The sequence below is a fragment of the Thrips palmi genome, unplaced genomic scaffold (genome assembly GCF_012932325.1).
Source record: "Thrips palmi isolate BJ-2018 unplaced genomic scaffold, TpBJ-2018v1 HiC_scaffold_18, whole genome shotgun sequence".
Lineage (NCBI taxonomy): Eukaryota > Metazoa > Arthropoda > Insecta > Thysanoptera > Thripidae > Thrips > Thrips palmi.
This window is the reverse complement of record NW_023144627.1, coordinates 3,746,338-3,772,829: the sequence shown is the minus strand read 5'-3', so window position 1 is coordinate 3,772,829 and position 26,492 is coordinate 3,746,338. Positions and strand designations below refer to the sequence as shown.

General features: G+C 44.1%; 2 protein-coding genes across 10 annotated transcripts; one reads left to right on the top strand and one right to left on the bottom strand.

Moving 5' to 3' along the window:
- Window positions 1-196: 196 nt before the first annotated feature.
- On the bottom strand, window positions 197-11,971 carry LOC117644933. Of its 9 annotated transcripts, none has more exons than XM_034384708.1 (4): window positions 11,908-11,971; window positions 10,879-10,954; window positions 4,466-4,526; window positions 197-1,932 (listed from the first exon to the last, which is right to left on the bottom strand). In XM_034384708.1, the coding sequence occupies exons 3-4, from the start codon at window positions 4,475-4,477 to the stop codon at window positions 544-546; spliced, it is 1,401 nt and encodes a 466-aa protein (XP_034240599.1). In that variant the 5' UTR covers window positions 4,478-4,526; window positions 10,879-10,954; window positions 11,908-11,971; the 3' UTR covers window positions 197-543. The 9 variants fall into 9 exon arrangements, with proteins under 9 accessions (XP_034240599.1, XP_034240600.1, XP_034240598.1 ...); XM_034384709.1 differs by lacking the exon at window positions 11,908-11,971 and adding an exon at window positions 11,666-11,713; XM_034384707.1 differs by lacking the exon at window positions 11,908-11,971 and adding an exon at window positions 11,367-11,524.
- LOC117644929 lies at window positions 11,750-26,492 on the top strand. The gene is made up of 14 exons (XM_034384671.1): window positions 11,750-11,766; window positions 11,839-11,884; window positions 12,107-12,203; window positions 12,837-12,958; window positions 13,776-13,916; window positions 15,072-15,243; window positions 17,052-17,185; window positions 18,280-18,471; window positions 18,887-19,003; window positions 19,437-19,623; window positions 21,538-21,698; window positions 23,078-23,243; window positions 23,994-24,145; window positions 25,946-26,492. Exons 2-14 carry the CDS (start codon window positions 11,843-11,845, stop codon window positions 26,033-26,035), a joined length of 1,773 nt encoding a protein of 590 aa, XP_034240562.1. The 5' UTR covers window positions 11,750-11,766; window positions 11,839-11,842; the 3' UTR covers window positions 26,036-26,492.

The window sequence follows — 26,492 nt, the reverse complement described above, 5'->3', positions numbered from 1 at the left end:
CCACCTTATAAGTTAAAGCTCCTGTGGGTGGAAAAGCAGCACCTGGGGCCTCCGGTAATACGAATTTCACAATAAAACGTGGTCTTTGTATTGTTATAGTTCCAATCCACACCCTTTGTCTATGACTTAGCGCAACGTTTTTCATATTTAACTTCAATCTGTAACGTTACAAGATAAAAATAAAAGGCGGCATGAGTAGAACAAGGTATTAGTTTTTATTTACTTCAGCACATAGTTTTGAATCGTGAAATCCTTACAATAAAGCGCATCACATAGATCTCACACGACAAAAAACGTTTGATTCTGCATTCATGATGTAGACACAAATTAAAGGCAATTTCCCTCTAAAAATCGTTAGACACACACAAGAGAAGTTTAATCCTAATACCGTAAATCACAATCAGAACAAATTCAGACTACGTAACAACGTTGCGAGGGACAGTGCATAATGTAACCGGCGCAAGTTATTAATTAAGCCAACATTTAAGGAAAGTGTATGCAACTCCCAGTTTAACTGCACGCATTTTGGAAACCATTCGGTCCTCAGATGGCTGGAGAGCTAAGGTCGCAAGACGGGCAAGCTGATCTGGCCACTTGTACGCAGTCACGAGGGCAGGCAGCTCTCCTGGCGTGGGCTGAGGCGGCCACTTTATTCCAAGATACTTTCATCAGCGATCCGTGGCAACCCCAGTGGCACCACATACAGCTGCCGTCTTCGCCGCCACAGTACGAGGAGTACCCAGAGTACCGGTTCTCGGAGGTGTAGTAGTATATGCTGCGTCGAAGGTGCAGTCGAGGGTTCCTCACGAGAACGTCCTGAATGGCGGGCCGGTGGAACCAAGCGTGGAGGCAGGATCCTTTGCTGAAGGCCACAAGCAATGACGTGAGGCAGGGCACCGATGTAGGGCTAACAGCCCGCAAGAACACGTCGGAAGGCTCACAGCCCATGTCCAGGGACTGGAGGGAGTGGAAGTTGGACAGGGCGGGTGCCACGCAGAGGTCCCAGAGATCCGCTGAAGCGCAGACGTCTAGCTGTACGAGAAACTGAGCAGAGCGTGACCCAACCAGTGACCGAAGGAGAGCTTCGGGGTTCGTGCAGGGGGGATAGAGCAACAAGGTTCGCAGATGCGGCGCCTGAGAAAGGAAGTCCAATGCACCAGCCGGGATGAGGTTGCCGGCTGTCCACGACGGTGCGAACGACTCGAGCTTCGGCAATGATGCCAGCTGCGACAAGTCTTCACTGGGGTAGCATTCTAAGGAGCGCAACTCATTAAGCTTGGCCAATGATGACACAGGGACGTCAGTCAAAATATCAAGTTGCACGGCCTGAAGAGTTGCCGCGTGGGTCTTAAGCAAAAGCAGGAGGAAGGAGTCTGCATCACGTGCGTGGTAGGTGAGCCGAGTTAAGGAGGGCCTCACGTCCAGGTCTCCTGTTAGAGCCGGCAGTGGCTTTAAGACAGAGTTGGCGAAATGGAGCTCCTGTAGACCCTCGATGCAGTAAGCCGCCTTCATAAGCGTCATCATTACCATAGGGCACTCTCGAGGGTCGTATCTTATGCGTAGATCCAGCTTTCTTAAACCACCAAGGGCAGTGAGCTTGCAAATTACTGCCGTCGCCGAAGCAGCCTCGCTAACGCTCTCCACAATCAACATAAGCTTGGTGACAACGCAGGCGGTGCCCACCACAAAGTAGCCCAGGGTGGCAATGGACGAATTACCACCGCACTGCAACGAGGAAATGCACGGCGCGACACCGAACGCAGCATGCAGCAAGTTCCTGTCCCAGTCAGTCAGTTTGACTTTCCGCCACAGGACCCGGTGCAGGCAGAGCTCTCGGAGCCGACGACACACCAGGCGGCAGCGCAGCAGCTCTTCGGGCCTCAGGTAGGCCAGCACGGTCAGCAGCACGTCTTCCGACAGCGACAGGAGCATCTGCGGCACAACCAACATTGGATTCAATTACACTGGTAAAACTAAAGCGAAACTCTATGCTTGAATCAAGCATAGACTAGAAATTCCCACTGGTGAAAGAAAGGCATTAAAATTACGCCCTTAAAGGGCGTAAACGATTTACGCCCTTAAAGGGCATAAATCTTTAATGCCTTTGGGAAGGGCATTAAAATTTTGCTTGAAATTCCTATACCATTTACGCCCTTCCCAAGGGCATAAACGATTTATGCCCTTGCAAGGGCGTAAAAGAGTATTTATGCCCTTAAGGGCGTAATTTTTATGCCTTTGTTTTACCAGTGCCCCCATGCATTTAGATAGGGGGAATCTTGGCGGATGAGCCTGTTACGCTTGATTTCAAGCGTAAACTGATTACGCTTGAAAACAATGGGTAATACTACGCTTTAGTTTTACCAGTGTAGGACGCAGATATGTCATGCTCTCATGTCGAGGAACTTAAGAGTACTATGATCCAGGAAGTGGCATAAGGGGGGCGCGGGCACTTTAATTACCTTCAACTTCAGATTTTATTCTATAATTGTGCCTTTGAATGGTTTACATCATTGCAACAAATTATTCGACTCAATTCCTTGCAGTTAAACGGAGACGATTCGGATGGAAAAACACTCTAAATGTTGTACTACAGTGAAGATTCTCCAAATTATGGTGAAAATGTTCCATATAATGGTGGTGCAGCTGACTTCGTAACATACAATTGAAAATTCACTGTACCTTATAGAGAATTTGACGAATTTCGTTGGTATTATGGAGAAAATCTCTACCATATTATGTTGGTGCAGCCTATCACCGTAAGACATTTTACTGTGAAGGATACAACGAAACTAAACCCCTTTACGCTTTTTCGCGGATTTTTTTTACTCAGGAGTGTACTCAGGGAAATTTAATGGAAAATGCATGGCAACGACTTAACCAGTCGACATGACTGCGTTGAAAATATATTGTCGACTTTAAGGGAAGAGAGTTGAGTTTTCACAATTAACGGTTTCCTTAAAATGCCATATCGTAGAACGGCGTAATATGAGACAAATTTCGAGGTTTTTTGTGAATTTCCCCTTTTCAATTTCAATTTGGGGTACTGAGGAGTTCATCACTTGTTCATTGACCCTTTGGCTACACTCTCACCAAATTTCAGATTTTTAGGTGCAGTAGGGACCTTTCAATAACCCTCGGAATGCCGTCCCATATTTCCCTGCAATGTGGGGTAATATATGGGACAAAAGAAAGAAACGTTAAAGAAGTAAAATCGGGAGGGGAGAAAAATGGGTGCCACTAAAGAGAGCTGGAAAATGTAGGAGAAGTCATGAGTTTGCCTGTCACATGAAAACACTAAACGAAGAGCAAAGATGCCGGTCAGATACTAAAACAAATTCGAGTTATAATCATTATTAATTGAAATTATTAACAGTGGATTATGTTTGGCTCCATGTTTCAAGCGAAAAGAGGTGTCTCTATTTTCCCTGCAAGGTAACAAAATTGTGTTCCATCTGGAACAGGCAGCCCGGGAGTTGACATAACGGAACCAAATTTTATCCTGGTTATGTTGACATAATTGTCTACAGATTAAAACCTCGTTAGGACGAGAACCTGAGTCCTAACCGAGATTTCTGGGGAGGTTTATACTAACTTTAGAAAACTTGTTAGAATTTAGAGATTTTTCCGGTGGTTCTAAACAATCCTGGCGAGTCTCTGATAGCCTTCGTGCGCTTCCTGTGAGCTGCCACGGCCTCCTAGATCGCGAAAAAAAATTCACGGTGGTCTTCCGAACAACCGCTAGAGAGCAACGCGACAAAAACCGAAAAAAGTGCGCTTTGTCTCAATTTTCCTTCATGTCTCATATTACCCCGTTCGACGGTAAGCACTAAAAGTTTCTTCTCGTAACAAGCCAGGAACCAAATTGAGATGAGTATGAATGAAAAAAGTCAATACGAGTCTGAGAGTGTAAACAGAGTGTACTGAGTACACTGTTGAGTTTGCAGAGTAAGACCACTCCATATATGGTTTCTGTGATTAAAATCTTAAGAACCACGGAACCATGTCACTTAGTTCTCCAAATGAGGTGAAATTCGGACACAATTCAATTGGTCTGCGTAGAGTCTCTTATGCTCTGGTACATTTCAAGAGTATTCTCTTTTACCCGTCTACTGTTCTAAAATGCAAGGGGAGTTAATTTCAGTCGGCTCCTTCAACACTAGATTCATAATTATTCATAATTACATTTCAAGTCATCTCCTTTGGCCATTTTGCGCAAGAAAGACATGCATGAAAACTGCGGACTTGGGTTGAGTTTCTTCCGATGAAATGTAGAAAGTAAAAGGGGTCAAGTTAAGTGCCATTTTTCAAGTGAATTTTCTTCCAAACTGCTGGGAATAGAGGCAAATAACTGGGTGCAATGATGCAAACCATCCTAAGGCATTATCATAAAATAAAATCTCAATCTGAAGGTATGTCTTATTATTCCCTTCTTCCGCTTCTGAACCACTATAATTCGTTTACTCACCGATTCCTCCATAGCGGGGGCAAGGGACTCCGACGAAATACTGCGCTTGGACGTCCCGGAGCTGCAAACCGACAGTCACATTTCATTTCGACGCTCGTGGATAGCACAGCACGCACGAAATTTCTAGCAGTAATAAGGCGGTGGTGCACGAAAGCAAACATAATACGAACTAAATTTGTTTATATTACACCCTCAGACTCTTATTCTCTCCATTATTGAATTTTTGTCCGTTGCTTACGCAGTTTTTTAAGCAATAATATGTAGTATTTCCTTTGTAACCATGTACAATATTGTTCACTATAAAGACTAATTTGTCATCAATTATTGACTATATTTTAAGTCAATTAGGTTCTGTTGTGGTTGGAACCTGCTGTGGAAGCCTATGGTGGAGACAAGCACATTGACTTCAAGACGATATAAGGAACAAAATCTTACATAGATATTGAGGAAATAGTACTTTTTATTGCTGTGTAAAATACTCTTTAACAAAGGACAAACAGTCAATAACAGTCTAAGAGTGTACGAATCTTTTGGGGCGTTTCTTTGTAAGGTACAAGGAGAAAGCTTCATAGTCCGAAGGAAAAATGGCTTCATAATATGTTTGCACAAAATTCTTTCTATTAAAAAGAAATGGTATGTTAGTTTTCTTCGTCAGACTTTGAGAGTGTATGTCTTTTAGACTAACTTTAGGGGGGCCTTATTAGGGGGCAGGCAGAAGCCCCTTCGCCCCACCCCAGTATCCACGCCTCCTCAAACTACACTCTCAGCCGTTTACTGACAATTTCTCATTAGCAGACGTATTTCTGTAAGCAACCATAATACTTAGTATTAAGTTCTTAAATACTTAAAAATTTCTTTGTAATTTACTAAGAAAACGGTAATATCAGTACAGTAATTAGCAATTGCTAAGTAATACTGACAAAAAAAAACTAAGTATTATAGTTGCTTACAGAAATGCGTAAGCTAATGAGAAAAGTACGATTTCAAGAAATCCTAGGAGTCACGAAGTCAATGTCAATATAGTTATTGTGTAGGAGTGTGGAGAAAGGAAAAAAGTTGTGTAAAAGGGATAGGGGGTGGTTTAGGTACGAATGGCAAGGGTACCAATGTGGTCGATGTGCCACCCGTCAAAATTTAAACTTGGCAACAAAAAGAAATCAAAATGCCGTAAAATTTGAAAAATTCCAATGCTAATGTATTCCACACTGGAACATCAAGGCGGTTCTCTAGTCATGTTTTCTTCAATTCTGTGTAATAGTTCTCATTCACAACGTAATAACACTACGACGGTTGGTTTGACAAACTTTATAAACTCAGGAGGGATAGTTTCGAATCGCAGGTGAGTCTTGTTGGAGGAACATGAGCACTGAAAGTCGCGAGGTGGAGCGATGTGGTCATTAGGGGTGGTCGAATGTACACTTTTTTCGAAATCTCAAAAGTTAGATGGCGCATTTTGTAGTATTTTTTCTGCTGATTCCGAATATGTACTTGGTTTTGAGAAAGGAGTGAAACTGAGGGCGCTACCAGCCTTTTAAGTTTTGAAAAATTGCTTAAAATGCGAATTTTTAAAATTTTACTTTTTCTCCGTTTGAAAATCACAGTACATCTTCGGAATCGGCAGAGAGAATGCAACAAAATGCACCATCTAATTTTTGCATAATTTTTGCAAAATGGATATTTTGACGAAAATATTGTTTTTGACCACCCTTAAGAGCGTACTTTTCTCAAAATGTCAATTTTGCAAAAATTATGCAAAAATTAGATGGCGCATTTTGTTGCATTCTTTCTGCCGATTCCCAAAATGTACTGTGATTTTCAAACGGAGAAAAAGTAAAATTTTAAAAATTCGCATTTTAAGCAATTTTTCAAAACTTAACACTAGAAGCGCCGGGTTTTCGGATTACCGTAAAGCGCCGAGCGGGCCAATTTGACCCAAGGGCATTTTCGTCGTACAAGTCAACTCTTGAACCGTCATTTTGACTCAAAGGGAACCTAAAACGGATTTGTAGACCCTTAGCAAGTCAAAGGATAAAATTTGGTGCACAGGGGTCACAGGGGACAAGGTAGGCAACCCGCAAACCATGATTTGCTGTTCTTAGTGTTTTCTACAGTGCCTCGATGCCGAAACGTTTTTGATGATAATAGATGGCAGAATTCTAATCGCCTTGTGATCGAGATAGTGATTTTTAATAAATTACTGAACCGTCGACCATTAAGACCTGGCCAAACCATCAAAGCATAGCTGCAAGGCATGCCCGGAAACCAGGATTCATAGCAACGGAGAAGCTCATTGTAAGGAGGATTGAGTGCTCGATTGAGTGTGTGCTAAAAAGGCTGGAATGTAAGAGACATGTGTAAACACTCTCGGGTCAATAAACTCGCCATAACCAGCAAGGCGCGTAGTGGATTCTAATTTGCGTCCGTTCGTCAACTAGCATCTGTCCCAACCAGGTTTGCTCCTGCTGTATCCCTGAGATGGGTTTCCGTGTCGCCCATCGTCCTGACCGGCTTGTTCAGACATCTAGGGAATGAATAGTTGCCGAACTGGTTAAAATTTATTGAGGCAAGTGAATTACCTTGAAACACTAGACACGAGAGCAACAAAGTGGACATCGGCATTTTATTCATCTCTTTACGCATGAGTAAGTGCTGTAGTCCTTTGACCCAAGGATTCGGGCTGAGCGTGCGATGAGTGCCACTGAAGGTAGACTAGTGGCTCGGTGTTCGAGAGACACCTTAGGGCGTTTAGAAGTCAATCGGGTCACCCAAAATGCCCAAGACATTGGCAGTTTACGTCAAAGGAAGCTGCACGATGTCTCCAGCCAGGAAATGTATTGCGGGTTGCCTACTTCGTTATATACGCGGACCTAACGCATTCCTCATATGACGTAAGTCATATTTAGTGGTGAAGAGTCAGTTTATAGCTCGTTACGTTGTGCAGAAACGCGAAAATGTGGTCAAAATGCCGTGTGGGTCAATTTGGCCCGCTTGGCGCTTTACGGTAAAAGTCAATTTATCTCGGTCAAATATGGTCCGAGAACGTCCAGATTTCGAATTTAGACGCATTTCATCATTCTAGGAAAAGTCAGAAATTAGGGGGCTGCCACTTTCATTTTCAAAAGTGGAAATTTCAGTTCAAAACTCAAAATGGGTCAAATTGGCCCGTTCGGCGCTTCTAGTGTTAAAAGGCTGGTAGCGCCCTCAGTTTCACTCCTTTCTCAAAACCAAGTACATATTCGGAATCAGCAGAAAAAATACTACAAAATGCGCCATCTAACTTTTGAGATTTCGAAAAAAGTGTACATTCGACCACCCCTAGTGGTCATCGTGCTAACTGAATGAAAAGAAACATCAAACAAAAACTAGAGCTAAGACAGAGCTAAGAAATATAATTTCGTTTTATTGATTCAGTAAAGAGTTGATAAATGAAAAAATTGTTCTATTTTTTCAATATTTTAAAATCTTTTCTTCAACATGTGTCCTCAAAACATATTCAGATATAATGTCATAATTTAAACAGATTAATTTTGCGGTAGAAAATACACATTGAAAATGAAACAAACACAAAACTCACAATGAGTGTAGGTTTCCATGTTGGTATGACTGTGTAATGTTCCGCGCATGAGCAAAGACATTCCCATTAAAAATTTTCATCAGGCAGTGCCAATGAAAAGACTGCGTCCAAAAAACCCTCTTGTGCTATTGTTACATCTGTTCTATCACGGTCGCGGAAAGTTTTTTATTCGAACGTCCTTTTTCAAAGAAGCGACCGTTTTGGGGGTAACCTGTACACAAGCGAAAGGAGCCATGCTATTGGTTGGGTTTGGCTCGGCTCCCCCCTCTCTCTTCCCTTTTCGTTGACGAGTCGAGCTTTGCTATGGAAACAGTGATTTTGACGGCAATTTTCTCAAAATTTATCGCTAAGATTTCAACCATATTCCAGAATTGAAATCACGTCTCAGAATTCTACCAGTCTGCAAAATCTCATCAAAATCGTACAGAGAGGTTTCGACTTGCATAAGGGGCCACGCGATCAAATCCCAGCGAGGCTGAATCCTGGGGGATACTATAAGGCTACTTCGTGCCTAAAAAGTCAGTAAAGGTCTGAGAGTGTACTTTGCTATAACAAGTTACCTTTGATTGTAAGACATGAAGTAATTTTCAAGGTCAACAGAGTGAAGTTTCCAACCGTACTCCCTTTATAATATGAGCGCACACGAAACGCGCTCGACCGACTCCCCGGGATGAATGCGCTGACTCAAACCCACACCGCTCCACCATCCCCCCCCCCCCCCCTCGTCTCGGGTGTCCGGCCGCCAAGGACCAAGGACCCGACCCCCACTGCAAGGGGGAAGCAGTTGCTCGCTGAGTCTGGTGGCGAGGCCCTTCCAGTGTGCCAGTGCTCTGCCCGTGCGCCCCGTGGTCGTCTGCGGCACGCGTGCGCGAAACCGTGCGTCGGCGTGCGTCGTCAAAGCCGTTGCAACCTCCCCGCCGGCAGTACATCGCTCACTGGTGGAACCACGGTAAAGCGTTCACTCTCGGCACGCTACTGACTTTTTGCTCATTTTGTCAGTAGATACAGCACATGTGCAACCAAAATACGTACTTTTCCGATTTTGAAAAACTACTTAAGAAATACGGTAATGAATAATGGACTGACAATTCGGTTTGGTACATAATTTTACAAAAGGATTTAGTCATACTTACTTAGAGAGCAGTAAGCATGATTGTTGCTTATACGAATACAATTTAAATGAGGGAAAAGTCAGTACGTAGTTGCAGAGAGTGATTTACTCCTTCAAGCGTAAGGTTAAACAACATCAATTGCGGGTCACGAATCAATTAAGGGCCATTTTTTTTTACGGGTCGCTTCAAATTCATAAATGAGCGGATCTTTTTCAATTCCGGTATGGGTTTTCCCAAAACCTTCCTTTGACACGTGACAAGGCCCGGATGTCTGAGCAACGACCACAACGGAGGTCACCAATAGGGCAGCAAAGAAAGGACTTGATACTCAAAGGAAAATTGGGCCTACCCGAGGGCAAGAAAATGGGAAAAAGAGATGTTATTGGAACATTTTCAGAAAAATCGATTCATGGAATGAACGGGAACGCCCTTGCCGATTTAGATAAATAAAGGGTGAAGGAATGTAAGTCAACCGTAACGTACTCACTGTAAAGTTACACAAGATATTCGCGTACCAAGCCTTACCCCAACGCGGTGTATGCCGCGAGCGCGAGCCGGCCAAGACTGTCAACAAACTCCTGCCGCGTCAGCAGAAAAGGATATGAGCTTGGCCGAGTCCGGCGACAAGGCGTCTCCGACCGCGCGGAGAGCGGCAGAGCCCAATAACTTCCAAGCCAATGCGAAAGAGACAGCTCTAAAACGTCGACATTTTTAATGGGATTATTACTGTTAACAGAACCCCAACGGTTCAAACGGCATTACCCATGTCAGAAACTTGAACCTAACCTAACGCTACAAACTCAGGGTAAGAAGCAGGAAAGACAGCGGGTCTGGAAAGCGCGCATGGCATTTTCGAAGACTCACTCGGCGAAAATCAGCGGAGCCCAGAAAGCGTAGTGTGCGAAGACTACAACTACCGTAACGAGCGTAACTGGGAGCTAAAGTCGAATTTCTGTTGAGTTTCACTTGCCTCTTCTGGTCTTGGAAGAGGTGTCTGTAGCAGTTGACGGACTCGTTACTCGGCAGGCTACGGCTCACATCTTGAATCGTACGCAACGAAGTAGAGAAATGTTACGCAAGGTTTCTTCCTCAAAATGAACGGGGGGGGGGGGCTGAGCGAACAGGTTGGGATTCGGGGGTCCGGGCCTGCGAAACGTTAGTGGGATGGCTCAAAATGTGATCAAAACCGCGTGGCGCTTGGGGGGTGTGGTCGAGGGTGATCAGCAGTAGAGCTTGGGGGATGGATCAGAAAGTGACAAACACTGAGTGACGCCTGGGGGATGAGGCCCAAAGCGACCAAAACTGCGTAACACTGCAGGGATGGGTCTGAAAAGTAACCAATGCTGCGTAACACAAGGGGGATGGGCCAACAAGTGACCCACACTGCGTGACACCAGAGGGATGGGCGAAAAAGTGGCCAAAACTTCGTAACACTGGAGGGATGGGCCTAAAATGTCAACAGAACTGCGTGACGCTTGAGGGGTGTGTCAAAAGTAACTAGAACTGCGTAACGTAAACAATGGCGATCCTCAGTCAGTACCGAGTTGCCAGTAACTGCACTCGCATTCAGACAGAATTCCCTTAATCACTCACAAATTCAAGTTGCGTAGGTGAGAATGTCGACCGTCAAATCTCGTACGAAACCCCGAAGAAATGCGAGGACTATTACAACTACCGGAACAAGCGTATCTTAAGTGAAAGACGAGTTTCTGCTGAGTTTCACTTACCTGGTCTTGCTTACCGAAACTGAATAGATATGGCTGCCTGTTAACTTCCTTGCATCCGATTCGGGAGGAATTTGACCTGCGGAATGAGAGAACTAAATTTAGATGCAAGCGTGATAGTGCGGTCTGCTGCCTACATCTTGCGTAGTATCTAGCGTAGCGCCTCACAACCTCTCACGTCTTACGGTTCCAGTAGCAGTGTAAAGCAGGTATCAAAATCGATACGATTGCGCACGAGTGGTCGCAATGCTTTTCCTGGGTAACAAGATATTTTAGAGTGTATTGGCTCGGAAATTCTTGAAGGAAATAAGAAAGAGCGCAACTTTCGTCCCCTACGGTTGGGTTTCAAGCGGTAGCCCTACTCATCCGCTCGGCAGGCGAGGGAGACTGAAGTTTGTGCAATCACTTGTATTCCTTTAGCTTTTCGCTTCAAGATTCGCCGAAGTGTCCCAATGTTTGAAAAATGCCAACGACAATGGGATAGGGCTTACTTCTGTTGTTCTTGTTCGTCTTACGTGTCAAGATACTTTGCAGTACCGGGTACCCTAGCAGTCGGGACATGTGATTTGAGAGTGCGCCCTGCGCCCTTTGGGACGTTAGTACTGTACGCAATCCAATGATTTTGAACATTGAAGCCAGAGTGACACAAGGTACGGTGATTTGAGGCGGATTGCAATCGACACTTGCGCTTAAACCTATACCGCTGGGAAAGTTTCGGTAGGGGAACAAAAAACGGTGATCGAAACTCTTTTTGAGAGCTTAAGTCCGATTCAAATGGTATGCAACTAACAGTACTGGAAACTTTCAAAGTGGACGAACTCCTTTAACAAATCTATGATGTTCATTTTCCGTTTCCGGTATGTGCCCACTGACAGTACCAGCACGCCCAGTGTATAAGTCATGTATAAGTCACTTTGCTTGACTTGTGTGTGACTTATTATTTAATCTCAATTCTTGATTTAGCTGGATGTCAAAGGATATGTTTTACTTCAATAATCCAAGACTCAAGTTATGTTCAGCTCTTCACGTTACCTTAAACTTTGCCACCCCGTTCCAGTGTCATCGGCTAGTTTCAGTGACTTCCACTCACAGGGCCGCAGCTTTCAAGTATTTTAGAGCGCACGCAGCCGACACCGACAGATGTGCTCAAAGTGGCATCATTCGTGGATAACACAAATGACATTCAGTGCATGCAACTTCCTTCAATTTGCTTTGCCTTGTGTTCCGCTAGATCCAACTGCATCGAGTCGCTGAGGGATTCCTGGTTCATCCACCCGTTTCTTTCTTCATTGCTGAGGCAGCTGGAGTCATGGCGGCGTTAACTTACGGTGAGCACTGGATGAAGAATGAGTGAGTCACCGCCGCCCTTCAGTTGGGTGATGCAACTTGCTTGCCCAATCGTGCGTGAAACATCGTACCCGATTATATGAGTTCTTATGGGACAAGTACGGACGTTCCGTACACTCTCAGACTGTTATTGACTTTTTGTCCTTTGTTAAAGAGTATTTTACACAGCAATAATAAGTACTATTTCGTCAATATCTATGTAAGATTTCATTCGATATATTGACTTAAAGTCAATTTGCTATTGACAAAGAGTCAATACGCAATTGACTTAAAAAATAGTCAATAATTGATGACAATTTAGTCTTTATAGTGAAAAATATTGTACATGGTTACAAAGGAAATAATACATATTATTGCTGCTTAAAAAACTACGTAAGCAAAGGACAAAAAGTCAATAATGGAGAGAAAAAAGTCAATACGAGTCTGAGAGTGTACTTTTTTCCGTACTTCCGTACTATATTTGTCGGTACATTTTCCGTACGAAAGTACGGAATTTTTTACAGTGATAAGAGAGAATAAAGTCTATGTAGGTCATTCTCCGTTTTCACTCTGCTAGTTTGCTGGAGTGGAGTCCTCCACACTTGTTTTCACAGTGTGTTCCGTGTCATTGGCAGGTCCTGATCTGGGCCCGTGTTCCGTGTGCGAGAAACCGTCGTCGCGCGCCTGCAGTCGGTGCCGCGTGGACTTCTACTGCGGCAAGGAACATCAAGTGCTGGACTTCAGTCGGCATCGCAAGGTGAGCAACCTCCATTTTACACCGAATTGCAACGGCAACCTTCAGGGCAAATCCGAGGGGAAATCTCTGGGAGTTTCGGTGTACTATTCAAATGTTTATCAGTTGCATTCTCTGCACTCTCAGACTGTTATTGAATTTTTGTCCTTTGTTAAAGAGTATTTTGGACAGCAATAAAAAGTACTATTTCGTAAGATTTCATTCGTAATATTGGCAAAAAGTCAATACGCAATTGACTTAGTAAATAGTCAATAATTCATGACAATTTAGTCTATAAAGTAAACAATATTGTACATGGTTACAAAGGAAAAAATACATATTATTGCTGCTTAAAAAACTACCTAAGCAAAGGACAAAAAGTCAATAATGGAGAGAAAAAAGCCAATACGAGTCTGAGATTTATAAATCCGAGGGGAAATCTCTGTGAGTTTCGGTGTACTATTCTAATGTGTATCAGTTGCACTCTCTGACTCGTACTGACTTTTTTCTCACCATCATTGACTTTTTGTCCTTTGCTGACGTAGTTTTTAAAACAGCAATAATATGAAGTATTTCCTTTGTAACCATGTACAATATTGTGCACTAATATGACTAAATTGTCATCAATTATTGACTATTTTAGAAGTCAATTGCGTATTGACTCTTTGTCAATAGCAAATTGACATTAAATCAATACAACGAACGAAATCTTACATAGATATTGAGGAAATGGTACTTTTTATTGCTGTGTAAAAAAAAACTCCTTAACAAAGGACAAATCGTCAATAACAGTCTGAGAGTGTATTTAATCTCACCAACGTTGTTCGTTGGTGTGTTCCAGGGGTGCGGCGTTCTGGCCGAACGATGCAACGACGAGGTGGGGCGCCACCTGGTGGCCGTTCGCGACATCCCCGCCGGCACCATCTTGATGCGCGAGGAGCCCATCGTGGCCGTCACGACGCCGGCAACCCTTCCAGATCAAGTGAGTGCTCCGCCAAGACCGAAGAACACTTCACAGTGGGCTAGAAGACCGGTGGAGGCGGCCAACATTCTAGACGCGTTTTGAGCTCCAGATTCGCTAAATGGGACTCGAACCGAACGTGTGACCCCACTAATGGATTGCTCTCCGATCGAGGAGTCCATTGGTGGGGTCATACGTTCGATTCGAGTCCTGTTTAGCGACTCTGGAGCCCTAAACGCGTCTAGAATTTTGGCCACCTCCACCGGTCTTCTGGCCCACTGTGCGCAGGGGTTTCGAAACTAAGGCGTAAAATTTGGCCTTTCTTGATGCAGCGTACGCCTTGAATTTTCACTGAGTAGGAAAGAGTCATACGATAAGGGTGAGGTATTCCTTAGCGCTCAAATTTGGGTGAGGAAACCACCATCCTCACCCAAATAAACCTGTTTCCAGAATCGCACCAATTCTTGTGACATTGCGTTCAAATTTGAACGAAAAGCACGAATGCACAAAATTGTAAGACCACGTAAAACAAAGCATTTGGAAAATACGTAAGTGTGCTCAGGAATTGCTTCCTACTTTACAAACGATGTCTTTGTGAAACGACTTGAAAGGTTCTCTCTCATCACGTTACTGACTTTTTTCTCATTATTTACGCATTCGTTCTAGCATTTAGTATTTAGTACTTAAGATTTTCTAAGTAAGTATGAATTATTTCCTTTGTAAAATTATGCACCAAACCAAATTGTGAGTACAGTATTTAATATTTCCTAAGTAGTTCTTTAAAAAAGAGAAAGTACGCACTATGGTTGCACAAATTACTTGCACAAGTACTGACAGTGTTCTACGTTCTACGTTGCATATGCCCTTAAAACCTCGTAAAGTTTTTGGCACGTACACTGCAGGAAATAACCACAACAAAAGTACACAAATTTCTGGCAAATTGTTTATCAGGAATTTAGTGTACTTTTCAAGTACAACAATTGTTGTACAAAGTACAATGGAACCGGCATGACAAGTGCTGTGCAGTCCAGGGCTCGTTGTGGTTTGTACAATTCTCGTTGTACTTTCTACAATCCCTGTTGTACTTTTATTGTACCGTTTCTGTTGTACTTTTGTTGTACTATCTACACTTTTTATTGCAGTGTAGCTTATCGCCCTTCGACTTGTCTGTTACAGGAGGCGTGCGTGGGGTGCTGCGCAGTGCGGCCTGTGCGGCAAATGAAGGCGTGCCGAGGCTGTGGGTGGCTCGTCTGTGGGGATGCCTGCAGCCTCAAGGACATCCACGTCCCAGAATGCACTGCGTTCAAGCGCGCCAACTTCCGATACAGCAGAGAGTTCAATTTCGGTGGTGAGACGCTTTCGATTTCATCGTTTGTGACTCATCCGGAAAATCACACTCTCAGACACGTATTGACTTTTTAGCAGATGATACCTTCACACTTGAAACATACTTAAAACTACTATACACAAATGAAGGTGTCAGCGTGCTTTTACTCTCGAGTCCAGAAACCAAGCGCGTATCCCAACAATATAATAGGGGCTGGCGGCCGGGGTGGGCTGGTGTGTCTGGCCGGCTGGCGGTGAGGCGCAGCCTGCGCGGAACTCGACAATCCCTCCGCGGTACAGCGCCAGCGGCACCGGGCTTAAACAATGGCACCCCTCCTCACATTGACAATCCCTCCCCGCCTGCCACGCGCAACAACGCCTCCCGTCCCGATTCGGCCCGGCCTGGGGCGCTCGGGCTCGGCGGCGGGCGGTGCAAGCCACAGCTCGGCACGGCCAGTACCAAAGTACCTACACCGGCCAGCTCGCTCGGGTCTATGTATTTTGTTTCATACACAATTTTAAATACTATCTTTGGAATGAGCCTGCACACTACCCCGTATAAGAAAACCAAACGAGTATCATCTGCTTTCATTAACGTTCGTTGAATGAGATTTTTCTCTCCATTATTGACTTTTTGTCCTTTGCTTACGTAGTTTTTTAAGCAGCAATAATATGTATTATTTCCTTTGTAACCATGTACAATATTGTTCACTATAAAGACTAAATTGTCATCAATTATTGACTATTTTTTAAGTCAATTGAGTATTGACTTGATGTCAATGACAAATTGACTTTAAGTCAATATAAAGAATGAAATCTTACATAGATATTGACGAAATAGTACTTTTTATTGCTGTGTAAAATACTCTTTAACAAAGGACAAAAAGTCAATAACAGTCTGAGAGTGCAGTTTTTTTTTTGGCAGTGTCTCTGGGTCATGATAGATCTCATTTCCAATAGAGGTATTGTTCAATAAGGCATGTCGCTGTGTCAGTGCACTGGTCTGCATCTTTCTGAAATCCAAAGGTGGTAGCTTCTGACAGTTTGACTGATTCTCTTTCACTCCCGAACTCTTAAGAGAAATTTCTCTTCCTACCGTCTAACTTTCTAGCTGATTGACTCTTTGCACTCGTGAAGCAAAGCCCTAAGAACTAATTCCTAGAGGGCATAACTATCTGCAGAAAATAACCACAACAAAAGCACACAAATTTCTGGCAAATTTTTTATCAAGAATTTAATGTACTTTTCAAGTACGACAATTGTTGTACAAAGTACAACGGAACCGGCATGACGAGTGCTGGGCAGTCCAGGGCTGGTTGTGGTTTGTACAATTCTCGTTGTACTTACTACAATCCCTGTTGTACTTTTCTTGTGCAGTTTTTGTTGTACTTTTGTTGTACTATCCACACTTTTTCTTGCAGTGTCGAAGGGCGTAATGAAGTGATTGATGCCTTTGGAAGGCCACTAAAACCTTGACCAGGTCTCTCCTCATTCACGCCCCTTGGCGCTCAAACCGATTGACGCTGTTTTAGGAGCGTGAATGGTTCATGCTCTGATGCGGCATTGCGTTTATGCACTGGTAAAACTAAAGCGTAGCATTACCCATTAAAATTCCCGTAGCTAGTTGCTTGGGTCAATTTCTAGTTTATGCTTCATTTCATGCGTAACGTCTTCAAGCGTAACTTAATGTCTGACTCAAGCATAGAGGTGCGCTTTAGTTTTACCAGTGTGCTTGTGCTTGACCATTTAATGTAGCAAAAGGCATTAAATAATTTTGTTTCTTTGTTTTGTATTGCGTTTTGGTTTTCTGATTTTTGTGTTTCGTCTCAGGTGGCAAGAGCGCCCTACACTGGGACGGGTTGGCTGCGCTGCGGATATGCCTGGCTTCGCAGCAACCAACACTGCGACCACGCCTAGCGAAACTGACGTCCAATCTTGACTTCCATTGCCCTCCGGATGTCCCGGTCAGTGCACTCAACATTTGTTGTATCGAAGATTTAGTGTTACGCAGTTCAAAATATATGTGAAGGCATGTAGAGTGTTTGTAGCCGCGCTCTTATGCTTCGGACAGTCAAGAACGTCTGGATTTCAATTTTATTCGCACGGTTTGCCAAATTTTGTTCAATTGTTATGAATGAGTTTCATAAGGAAGTAACGAAGGTAACCTCTAGTTAAGATGCTGCCGCTCGTGAATGTGCGGAGAATCGAATACCTGCGACGGATATTCGTGAATTATCGAGAATTTTCGTGAATTTACGCATGTTCTGGCTCACTGAAGACCGGTGGAGGTGGCTTTAACTCCAGACGCGTTTTGACCTCCAGAGTTGCTCAGTGGGACTCAAACCGAACGCGTTGGATTGCTCTCCGAGCGAGGAATCTATTGGTGGGGCCACACGTTCGGTTCGAGTCCTGCCAAGCGACTGTGGAGCTCAAAACGCGTCTAGACTTTTTGGCCTCTTAAACTCTAAATGTCTTACGGTGAACGGCTGCACCAACATATTGCGGTGGAGATTTTGTCCATTATTCCAACGAAATTCGTCTAAATATCTATGAGGTACAGTGAATTCTCAATGGTATGTTATGAAGACAGCCGCATCACCATATTATAGAACATTTTCGCCATAATATGGAGAATCATCACTGTACAGGATTTAGGGTGTATGGCCCGCTGTGCGGCGGCAACATTTTTCCAAAGGCGCCTTTGTTGAGCCCGAAATAAACCCCAGCATTGCAAGAGGACTCGACCTTGAACTGACCTCTGTGACCTTGAACTGACCTCTGTGACCTTGGACTGACCTCTGTGACCTTGAACTGACCTCTGTGACCTTGAACTGACCTCTGTGACCTTGAACTGACCTCTGTGACCTTGAACTGACCTCTGTGACCTTGGACTGACGTCTGTGACCTTGGACTGACCTCGATGACCTTGAGCTGACCTCTGTGACCTTGGACTGACCTCTGTGGCCTTGGACTGACCTCGATGACCTTGAGCTGACCTCTGTGACCTTGGACTGACCTCTGTGACCTTGAACTGACCTCTGTGACACATCTGTTGCAGGAGCCGTACGCCTCGCGTCTCCGCGGGGGCTCCCGCGTCCTCCCCTGCAGGCGGGACGAGGCAGTGTCGTGGCTGCGAAACAGGGTCGGCATCACGTGGATTCCAATCGAAGACTTGCAGCAGGCGCTCGGGGCGTTCTTCATGAACTCGCTGAAGATGGACGGGCACCCCAACGATCCGCTGGAGCGGAAGGTAACGGACTGCTTACATAGTTCTTTCTTGAACCACACCGCCAAAACTAAAGCGTACACGCTAAATGTTTTTGTACTAATTGTGTACGAGACATCACAGTTGTTTGTGCACACGAACTTTGCGTACAAATTTGTAGAAAATTTTGTACAATTTCGTACCAAAATGGTGAAAAATGTGCAGTTTTTCGTACAAAAATTGTACTAAAATTTCGTGTGCACCTAAAACTGTGATGTCTCGTACAAAATTGTACATTACATTTAGTGTGTAGCAGCCTGCATTTGAGGTGTGCAGTCTGAGTTCTGTGTTTGTTGTAGTTGTTTACTCGAACGCTAGAGGTCTGCTGAGGCCTAACAGCGCTGATGATGATGAGTGCTGTGAACAATCTATTTCCAATGCGCTTTGTGTCTGCCCGTAGCTGAGCGGCCTGTTCGCTGGCTACTCCCTGCTGGAGCACGCGTGCGTCCCCAACGCCTTCTTCCTGCCCTGGCGCCTGGACGACTCTGGAGTCGGGCACCGCTACGGCCACGTTCTGGTAAGGCGGTAAGGTGGTAGAGTTGTGCGATATCTACTCGTCGCGATGCGATACTAAGCCGTTGTTATATCCTGATATCGTATCAACCTTTGATATATCTTGATATCGTGTCGGCCTTTGATATTATCGTCATATCGTATCGACCTCGATACATGTATCGTCATTTCGTATCGACCTTTGTTGTAGCTTGATATCGTATTAGGCCCTAACCTTTGATATATCTTGCTATCGTGTCAACCTTTGATATATCTTGATATCGTATTGACCTTGGATGTTGTGATATCGTATCAACTTTTGATATTTCTTGAAATCGTATGGACCTTTGATATTATCGTGATCTCGTATCGACCTCGGAATCGTAATACCGTAACGACCTTTCACAAATCTTGATATCGTATTCACCTTTGATGTTATCGTGATATCGTACCTGCAGGTGGCCGCGAAGAACATCGCCGCCGGCGAGCACGTGGCCATCACCTACCTGCCCGACACGGTGATGGGCACCTCCCAGCGGCGCCTGGACCTGACGTGGTGGCTGTTCTACTGCCGCTGCCCCATGTGCAGCGACGCCTCGGAGCTGGGCCTCCACGTGGACGCGTGGCACTGCGGCCACTGCAACCGTGAGTCCAGAGGGGTTACACAAACGAACGGAGAAATCGCACCTAGTTTAGTTCTCATCGGGTGCTAGCTGAGTCGAAAAAACATGAACTTTAGAAATTAAGTATAAATAAATTTCAGGAGCAAAGTGTTGCTTTTCAGGCGGCCATCTAAGGTAAAAAATCAATTGTGGGTCACGAATCAATTGTGGGTCATTTTTTTCCACGGGTCACCGCAGACCCGACGGAGATTGAATCGATTTGAATTTCGCGGTAGACCTTCCTCCAACCTTTCTTTGTCTTTCCAAATAGCGTGTATGTCCGAGCGACGACTGTAACGGCTCCTATCAGGCTTCAAAGGAAGGCCCTTCATAAAGTCGTGAAAATGGCGCCCATCCAACGAGGCGAAAAATCGTATGTTTTTCAAATTGCCACCGTGAAGCTATTACGAGGTATAACGGGACGCCCTTGCTGATTTTGGTTCAAAGTAGGTCAGGGAACATAAATTTACCATAGTACAGCCGAAATCATTCGATGCCATGGTGCGCGGGTGATGGCAAAGAAGCGTTCGCTTCCATGTCAGACCCATTATTTTAAACGAATTTTCCGGTAGTTTTTCTGCTATTTTTTTGTTTTCTGCGCTTCTGAATGACTGATGTATCCCAGTAAATTCCATTTTTCTGCTCTGTCACATGTAGTATTACGATACGAAGGTTATGTTAAGCTACAGCCCCGAATGACAACGCTAGCTCTTACTTCCAGTCTGCCATCAGGCTTTTTTTTGTTGGGGAGGGGGGGGGCATTTCGGGGCTTACATAGCTCCCGGAAGGGAACCGCTCTCCAACTGCGGGCTAGGCACCCGAGGCCAGTCCGGCCCTGTTATAAGGAGTCAAATCAATCCCTACAGACTGAAATAGATAATAAACTGTAGCAATACCTCATGATGACAGGGTGTTGTGTTGGATTGTCTACCACACCGACGGCCCTACAATATGCACTATAAAAGTTTCGTCTCTAATCCAGGACGTTAAACTCACATCTGTCTCACAGTGAAATTAGCCTGTTTATGTATTTTTCCTTTTTGAGTGAAAAACGTGTCTGCTTGGTTTATTGAGAACCAGGGACCTTTAATTAATGAAAATAAGAAAATATCTTGCAAAAGTGGTCAATTTACAAGCAAAAAGACGAAATGGCCCACAATTGATGTGACCCACAATTGATTCATTGTGCTACAGATCCTGCAGTTTTCACGATTCCGAAAAATAAATTCAGAAGTAAATTTCTCTCGTATTTAAGCAAATCATATCCAAATTTGAGCTTCCTACAATGCTGACCCACAACTGGTTCCAAAAATCAATTGTGGGCCAAAACAGACTGTTTTTAAAACAGCCACAGCTTAGTAAATAAGGATGATAGACAGGGCTACTATGCTGCAAAACTTAGTCCAAGGACCATAGTTAAAGGCCGCACATGCACTTTTGTCACCAGGTCAGAATTAAAGGCCTTAATTTGGAATTTTCAAAAATGTGACCCACAATTGATTTTTTACCTTAGGTTAGAAAAGAGGGTTTTTTTTTGGGGGGGGGGGAGGGGGACAGTAGTGCTTTTCCAGAGGGAAGTCTTAAATGCATCACTCGGGTAGTCTTGGAATAATCGTCCTCTTTTTTTTCAACCAATGCGTGAACTTGAAACTTGACAGCTTTCATCGGGTCCTACACCCTTTAAACCTTACGAAGTATTTTGATCATACATATGTACTAACTAGTTTACTTTGTTATACGAAGAAATAGTTCGTGAATTACGAAATATTTTCCTTGTCAGCTCATGTATGCTCGAAATACTTTGTTCTAACAGACTGCTTTGCTTTGTAAGGTCTGAAATAGTTTGGATAGTTTGGAAGGTTTTCTCAGTATATTTTCGTACCTCCCCGTGTTGCAGGCCAGGGCAGACGCTGCTTGGTGACTCGCCCCGCCGGGCAGTGGCAGTGCGATGGGTGCGGCAAGGGCGGCTCGCTGTACGACGACCCCGAGGGAAGTGGCTGGGCAGAAGTGTCGCGCCTCGAGCGCCGCCTGGACGAGATGCAAGAACGGGAAGCGGAGGTAATGTGACGCGACACCCGCCCTTTGCTCAACTTATACACTGTGGCAAAAAGGTACGGAAAATCCTGTTAATTTTTTTGCCAGGATTCTCCGTAGCCCTCTTATCAATATTCTCCGTAGGCTCTTACAGTATTCTCCGTCGGGCCGCACAGTATTCTCTGTAAATCCGCACAGTCTTCTCCGTAGGACCTCGAAGACTGTATAGTCCTACGGAGATCACTGTGCGGTCCTACGGAGAATACTGTGTGGTCCTACAGAAAATACTGTAAGAGCCTACGGAGAATATTGATAAGGGGCCTACGGAGAATTACCACAAGCTGTTTACAGAATTTTCCGTAGCTTTTTGCCACAGTGTAGAATGTTGTATTAGTTTTCTTGCAGGGGATTCGTAGTATTGAAATGTCCCGAATTGACTGTAATAGTGATTTTAATGCTTTAAAGCTTCAAAAGTTCGTGGAAGGCTTCAGATTCACGGGTTTTATTATATCAGTGAATTCGTCATTGCTTAATTTCGTGGTCATTTGGAGGGAATTAACTTAATGTTCAGGGTGTAAGTGGTACTTTTCACTGTAAAGGCATATTTAATTCCCAAAAATATTTGTGGCTGAAAGTCGTCTTGCGTTCCTGGTTCAGACAATCAGGAGTCGTCCTGCTTGGAATTTGCTCTTTGATGATGTTGACCAATTTTAGTGAGGATCCCTCAATTTCATGCCTTCTTTTCTTTAGTAGCAGAGTTTGAGATCAGGGCAAAAATTCATCTGTTTTAATTTTGGAAATTCAAAAATTCATAACCTGAAGCAGAAGCTGAATTTTAGTATTTCCTTACTGTGAGCTTATCGAACATCTTAAGATTTACTATAAAACTATTTCGAGTCCTTTTCAAAACACTTAAATGTAACGCACTTTTCTCAGAAGCAAATATGTACCCTGCGAGAAAAAAGTACGGAATATGCCTGGTCAATAATTTGCCTGGACCGTCCGTACCTGCCCTACTACAGAACTTCTGTCGACGTCCCGTATTTTTTTCCGTACTTCCGTACCATTTTCGTCCGTACATTTTTCGAATAAAAGTACGGAATTTTCGGCAGTGTCTTCAATCAAGCGTACAACTACGCTTCAAGACTGTACGCCCTTCTTGAAGCGTACAACTACGCTTCAAGGCAATTCCCCCATGCATTTAGATAGGAAGAAAGGAGCGCATGAACTCTTGTACGCTTGAAGAAGGGCGTACTGGCTGTACGCTTCACGAAGTGCACCGTCCGGCCAGAGTTTCAATCTTGCGGGAGTTTTTTTCAGCCTTCTTGCAAGGTTCTCTCACAAGGCTCTCTCTCTGAAAGATTTCATGAGAACAGTGTGCTCACTTGGAATTTCCTCGACAGGTGCGGGTGCAGGAGTGGCTGTCCTTCATTGCAGACGCGCAGGGTCCACGCGGCCTCCTGCACGCCACCCACCGCATCGTGTTCACGGCCAAGTTCGAGATGGTGTACCAGTACCTGGCGGACTTCAACAACTCGCAGGGCCGCGGTCTGAAGAAAGTACAAGCAGGTGAGCCAACCGGGAACATACACTCTCAGCACGTTGCTGACTTTTTCCTCATTAATTACGTATTCGTATGAACAGCTTTAATACTTAGTAAGTGTGACTAATTCCTTTGTAAAATTATGTACAAATCAAAATGCTTAGTACATTATTGAATATTTTCTAAGTAGTTTTTTAAGAAAGGAAAAGTATGTATTGTGGTTGCACAAATTACTTGCGTAAGTACTGACAAAATGAGTGCTGACAGTGTAGCGGAACGAAGTACTATCATTCACTTCTGAAACTTCGCGCTCTGAAAACTTAAGGAAGAAGTCCTATTTGTGTTAAGCACAGAAAAAACAGTCATCTTAGATTTAGTGATGTACTCTGAACGCTTCTGAACGGCATTTTCTGTGAATTCATAACGTCCTCCGAAGCAAATTGACTTTAATTCTTCATGGTTTGAATACTTTTGTATCTGCTCCTCCACACTGGTATGCGTGCTGCTCAGTGGACCAGAAGACCGGTGACTGGTGGAGGCGGCCAAAGTTCCAGACACGTTATGAGCTCTTGAGTCGACAAATTGGACTAAAACCGAAAATGTGACCCCACCAATGGATTGCTCTCCGAACGAGGAATCCATCGGTGGGGTCACACGCTCGGTTCGAGTCCCATTTAGCCACTCTGGAGCTCAAAGCGCGTCTAGAGTTTTGGCCGCCTCCACCGGTCTTCTGGCCCACTGAGTGCATACGGTTGAGAGTTGTCTTGTTCGTGCAGTGGGGTTGCGGAACGCGCTGGGCCACCTTCGCGACGTGCTTCGCGTCGCGGACGTCTACCGCCCCGGCCTCAATCCACTGCGACGAGAAGTTGAGAGGGCCCGGTTTGATCTCCTGCAGGCCATCCTCAGTCTCAAGCAGCCTCAAGACAAGGTACGTGCGGCTCCAGAGTCGATCACTGAATTCACAATGCATAGAATTCACAATGCATTCACAGGCATAGAATTTTGCGGAATTTTGTCATGACGCTCTACAAATCCAAGCACGCTATAGCTAAAACGCATGCCTGCCAAGCATGCACTTACATGGCATGCATGCCATGCCATGTACACGCTTCCCGATGCAGGCAACGCCCTATCCTGTATGCACCAGATGCATGCTTCAGTAAGGGTATACTTGGCATGTATGCACTTATAGTGCATGCTTGGCAGGCATGCGCTAGGTAGAGCTTGCTTGCAGGCATGCTCCAGGTAGAACATACAATGTACGCTCTTATTTGTAGAGCGGGCGTGAACGATGTATTTACGTTCTTGAACGACGTCAGTCGGCATATGCCGAGGGATGTTCTTTAAATTGCCTGCAGAACTTGTGGGACGCCAAATGTCACATGACGTTTAGTGTGTGGTTTTAGTGGTGTTCGTAATAGCAGGAAAGTTCCCTACACTGCAATAAAAAAACCACAGCAAAAGTACACAAATTTCTGGCAAATTTTGTTATCGGGAATTTCTTGTACTTTCAAAGTACATCAATTATTGTACAAAGTACAATGGGACCTGCATGCCGAGTGCAGTCCAGGCCTCGTTATGGTTTTTACTATTCTCGTTGTACTTTCTACAATCCCTGTTGTACCGTAGAACGGGGTAATATGAGACAAATTTCGAGGTTTTATGTGAATTTCCCCCTTGTAATTTCAACTTGAGGTGCTGAGGTGTTCATCACTTGTTCATTGACCCTTTGGCTACACTCCCTCCAAATTTCAGATTTTTAGGTGCAGTAGGGACCTTTCAATAACCCTCGGAATGCCGTCCCATATTTCCCTGCAATGTGGGGTAATATGAGACAAAAGAGAAAAATGGTAAAGAAGTATGGAAAATAAACTCATTAGGCGGGTTTGGAGCTGTTTAAGTTCTTTTCATTCATTTTAAAGATGATTGGGGACTATAATGAAGAAGCGATAAAGTCTGGAGGGAAGAAAAATGGGTGTCACTGGAAAGGGCTGAAAAATGTCCAAGAAGTCATGAGTTGTGCCTGTCACATGAAAATACTAAACGAAGAGCATGGATGCCGGTCAGGTAGTAAAACAAATTAGTGTTAAAATCATTATTACTTGAAATCAAGAACAGTGGAGTATATTTGGCCTCATGTTTCGAACGAAAAGAGGTGTCTCTATTTTCCCTGCAAGGTAACAAAATTGTATTCCATCTAGAACAGGCGGCCCGGGAGTAGACATAACAGAACCAAATTTTGTCCTGATTATGTTGACATGATTGTCTACAGATTTAAACCTCGTTCGGACGAGAACCAGAGTTCCAGCCGAGGTTTCTGGGGAGGTTTTTACGAACTTTATAAAACTTGTCAGAATTTAGAGGATTTTCGTTTGGTTCTTAATAATCCTGGCGAGTCTCTGATTGCCTTCGTGCGTTTCCCGTGATCTGCCAAGGCCTCTTAGATCACTAAAAAAAATTCCCGATGGTGTTCCGAACAACCGCTTGGGAGCAACACGACAAAAACAAAATAAAGTGCGCTTTGTCTCGATTTTCCTTCATGTCTCATATTACCCCGTTCTACGGTACTTTTGGAGTACAATTTTTGTTACACTTTCTGTGTACTATTTACACTCTTTCCTTCAGTGTAACCGAGCAAAGAAGAGTGAACGATTTCGATTTTCGTTAATTCAAGTTCTGTGAAACGACAGTGTTCTGCTCTTAATGTTACTTCTTTTCTTTGTTCCAGGTCCTGGTTGCGGAGTACCTGGATCTCCGCGCTACGATCAGGTCCTTTTTGATCGACCCATGGCGGAAAAGTACTTTTCCTCCCTGCTGAATGTGATTGCCATGATGATCCTGTGCTTGCTTTTCGCATCTTTCAGGACAAAAACTTGTGAACAATTGTCCCTTGTAATTTAACTTATTGTACAATCATTACCATTTCCTTTTTTTTTGTACGCCACCGTTACTTGCGGTGAATCAATTTTTATGGTCAAGTTCTTAGTGTTCTACATCAAAACCATATTAATCGACCAATTTTAATCGGCAGAAAATAACTTTTCCTGCCTGCTTGTTGTGATTACATTGTTGTTGGTTCATGTTTGCTTTTCGTATCTCTCTGCACGAAAACTTGCCAACAATGAGCCCCGAGCCGATTTTACTTCTTTTACTGTACTTACCCATTGCCTTATTAGCGCCATCCATTAATTGTGGTATGTTACATTGATGTTAATGTAATCAGTATTGTGTAATCAATAAATGTGGTGAATCTGTTAATCACTGCAAAGACTCAA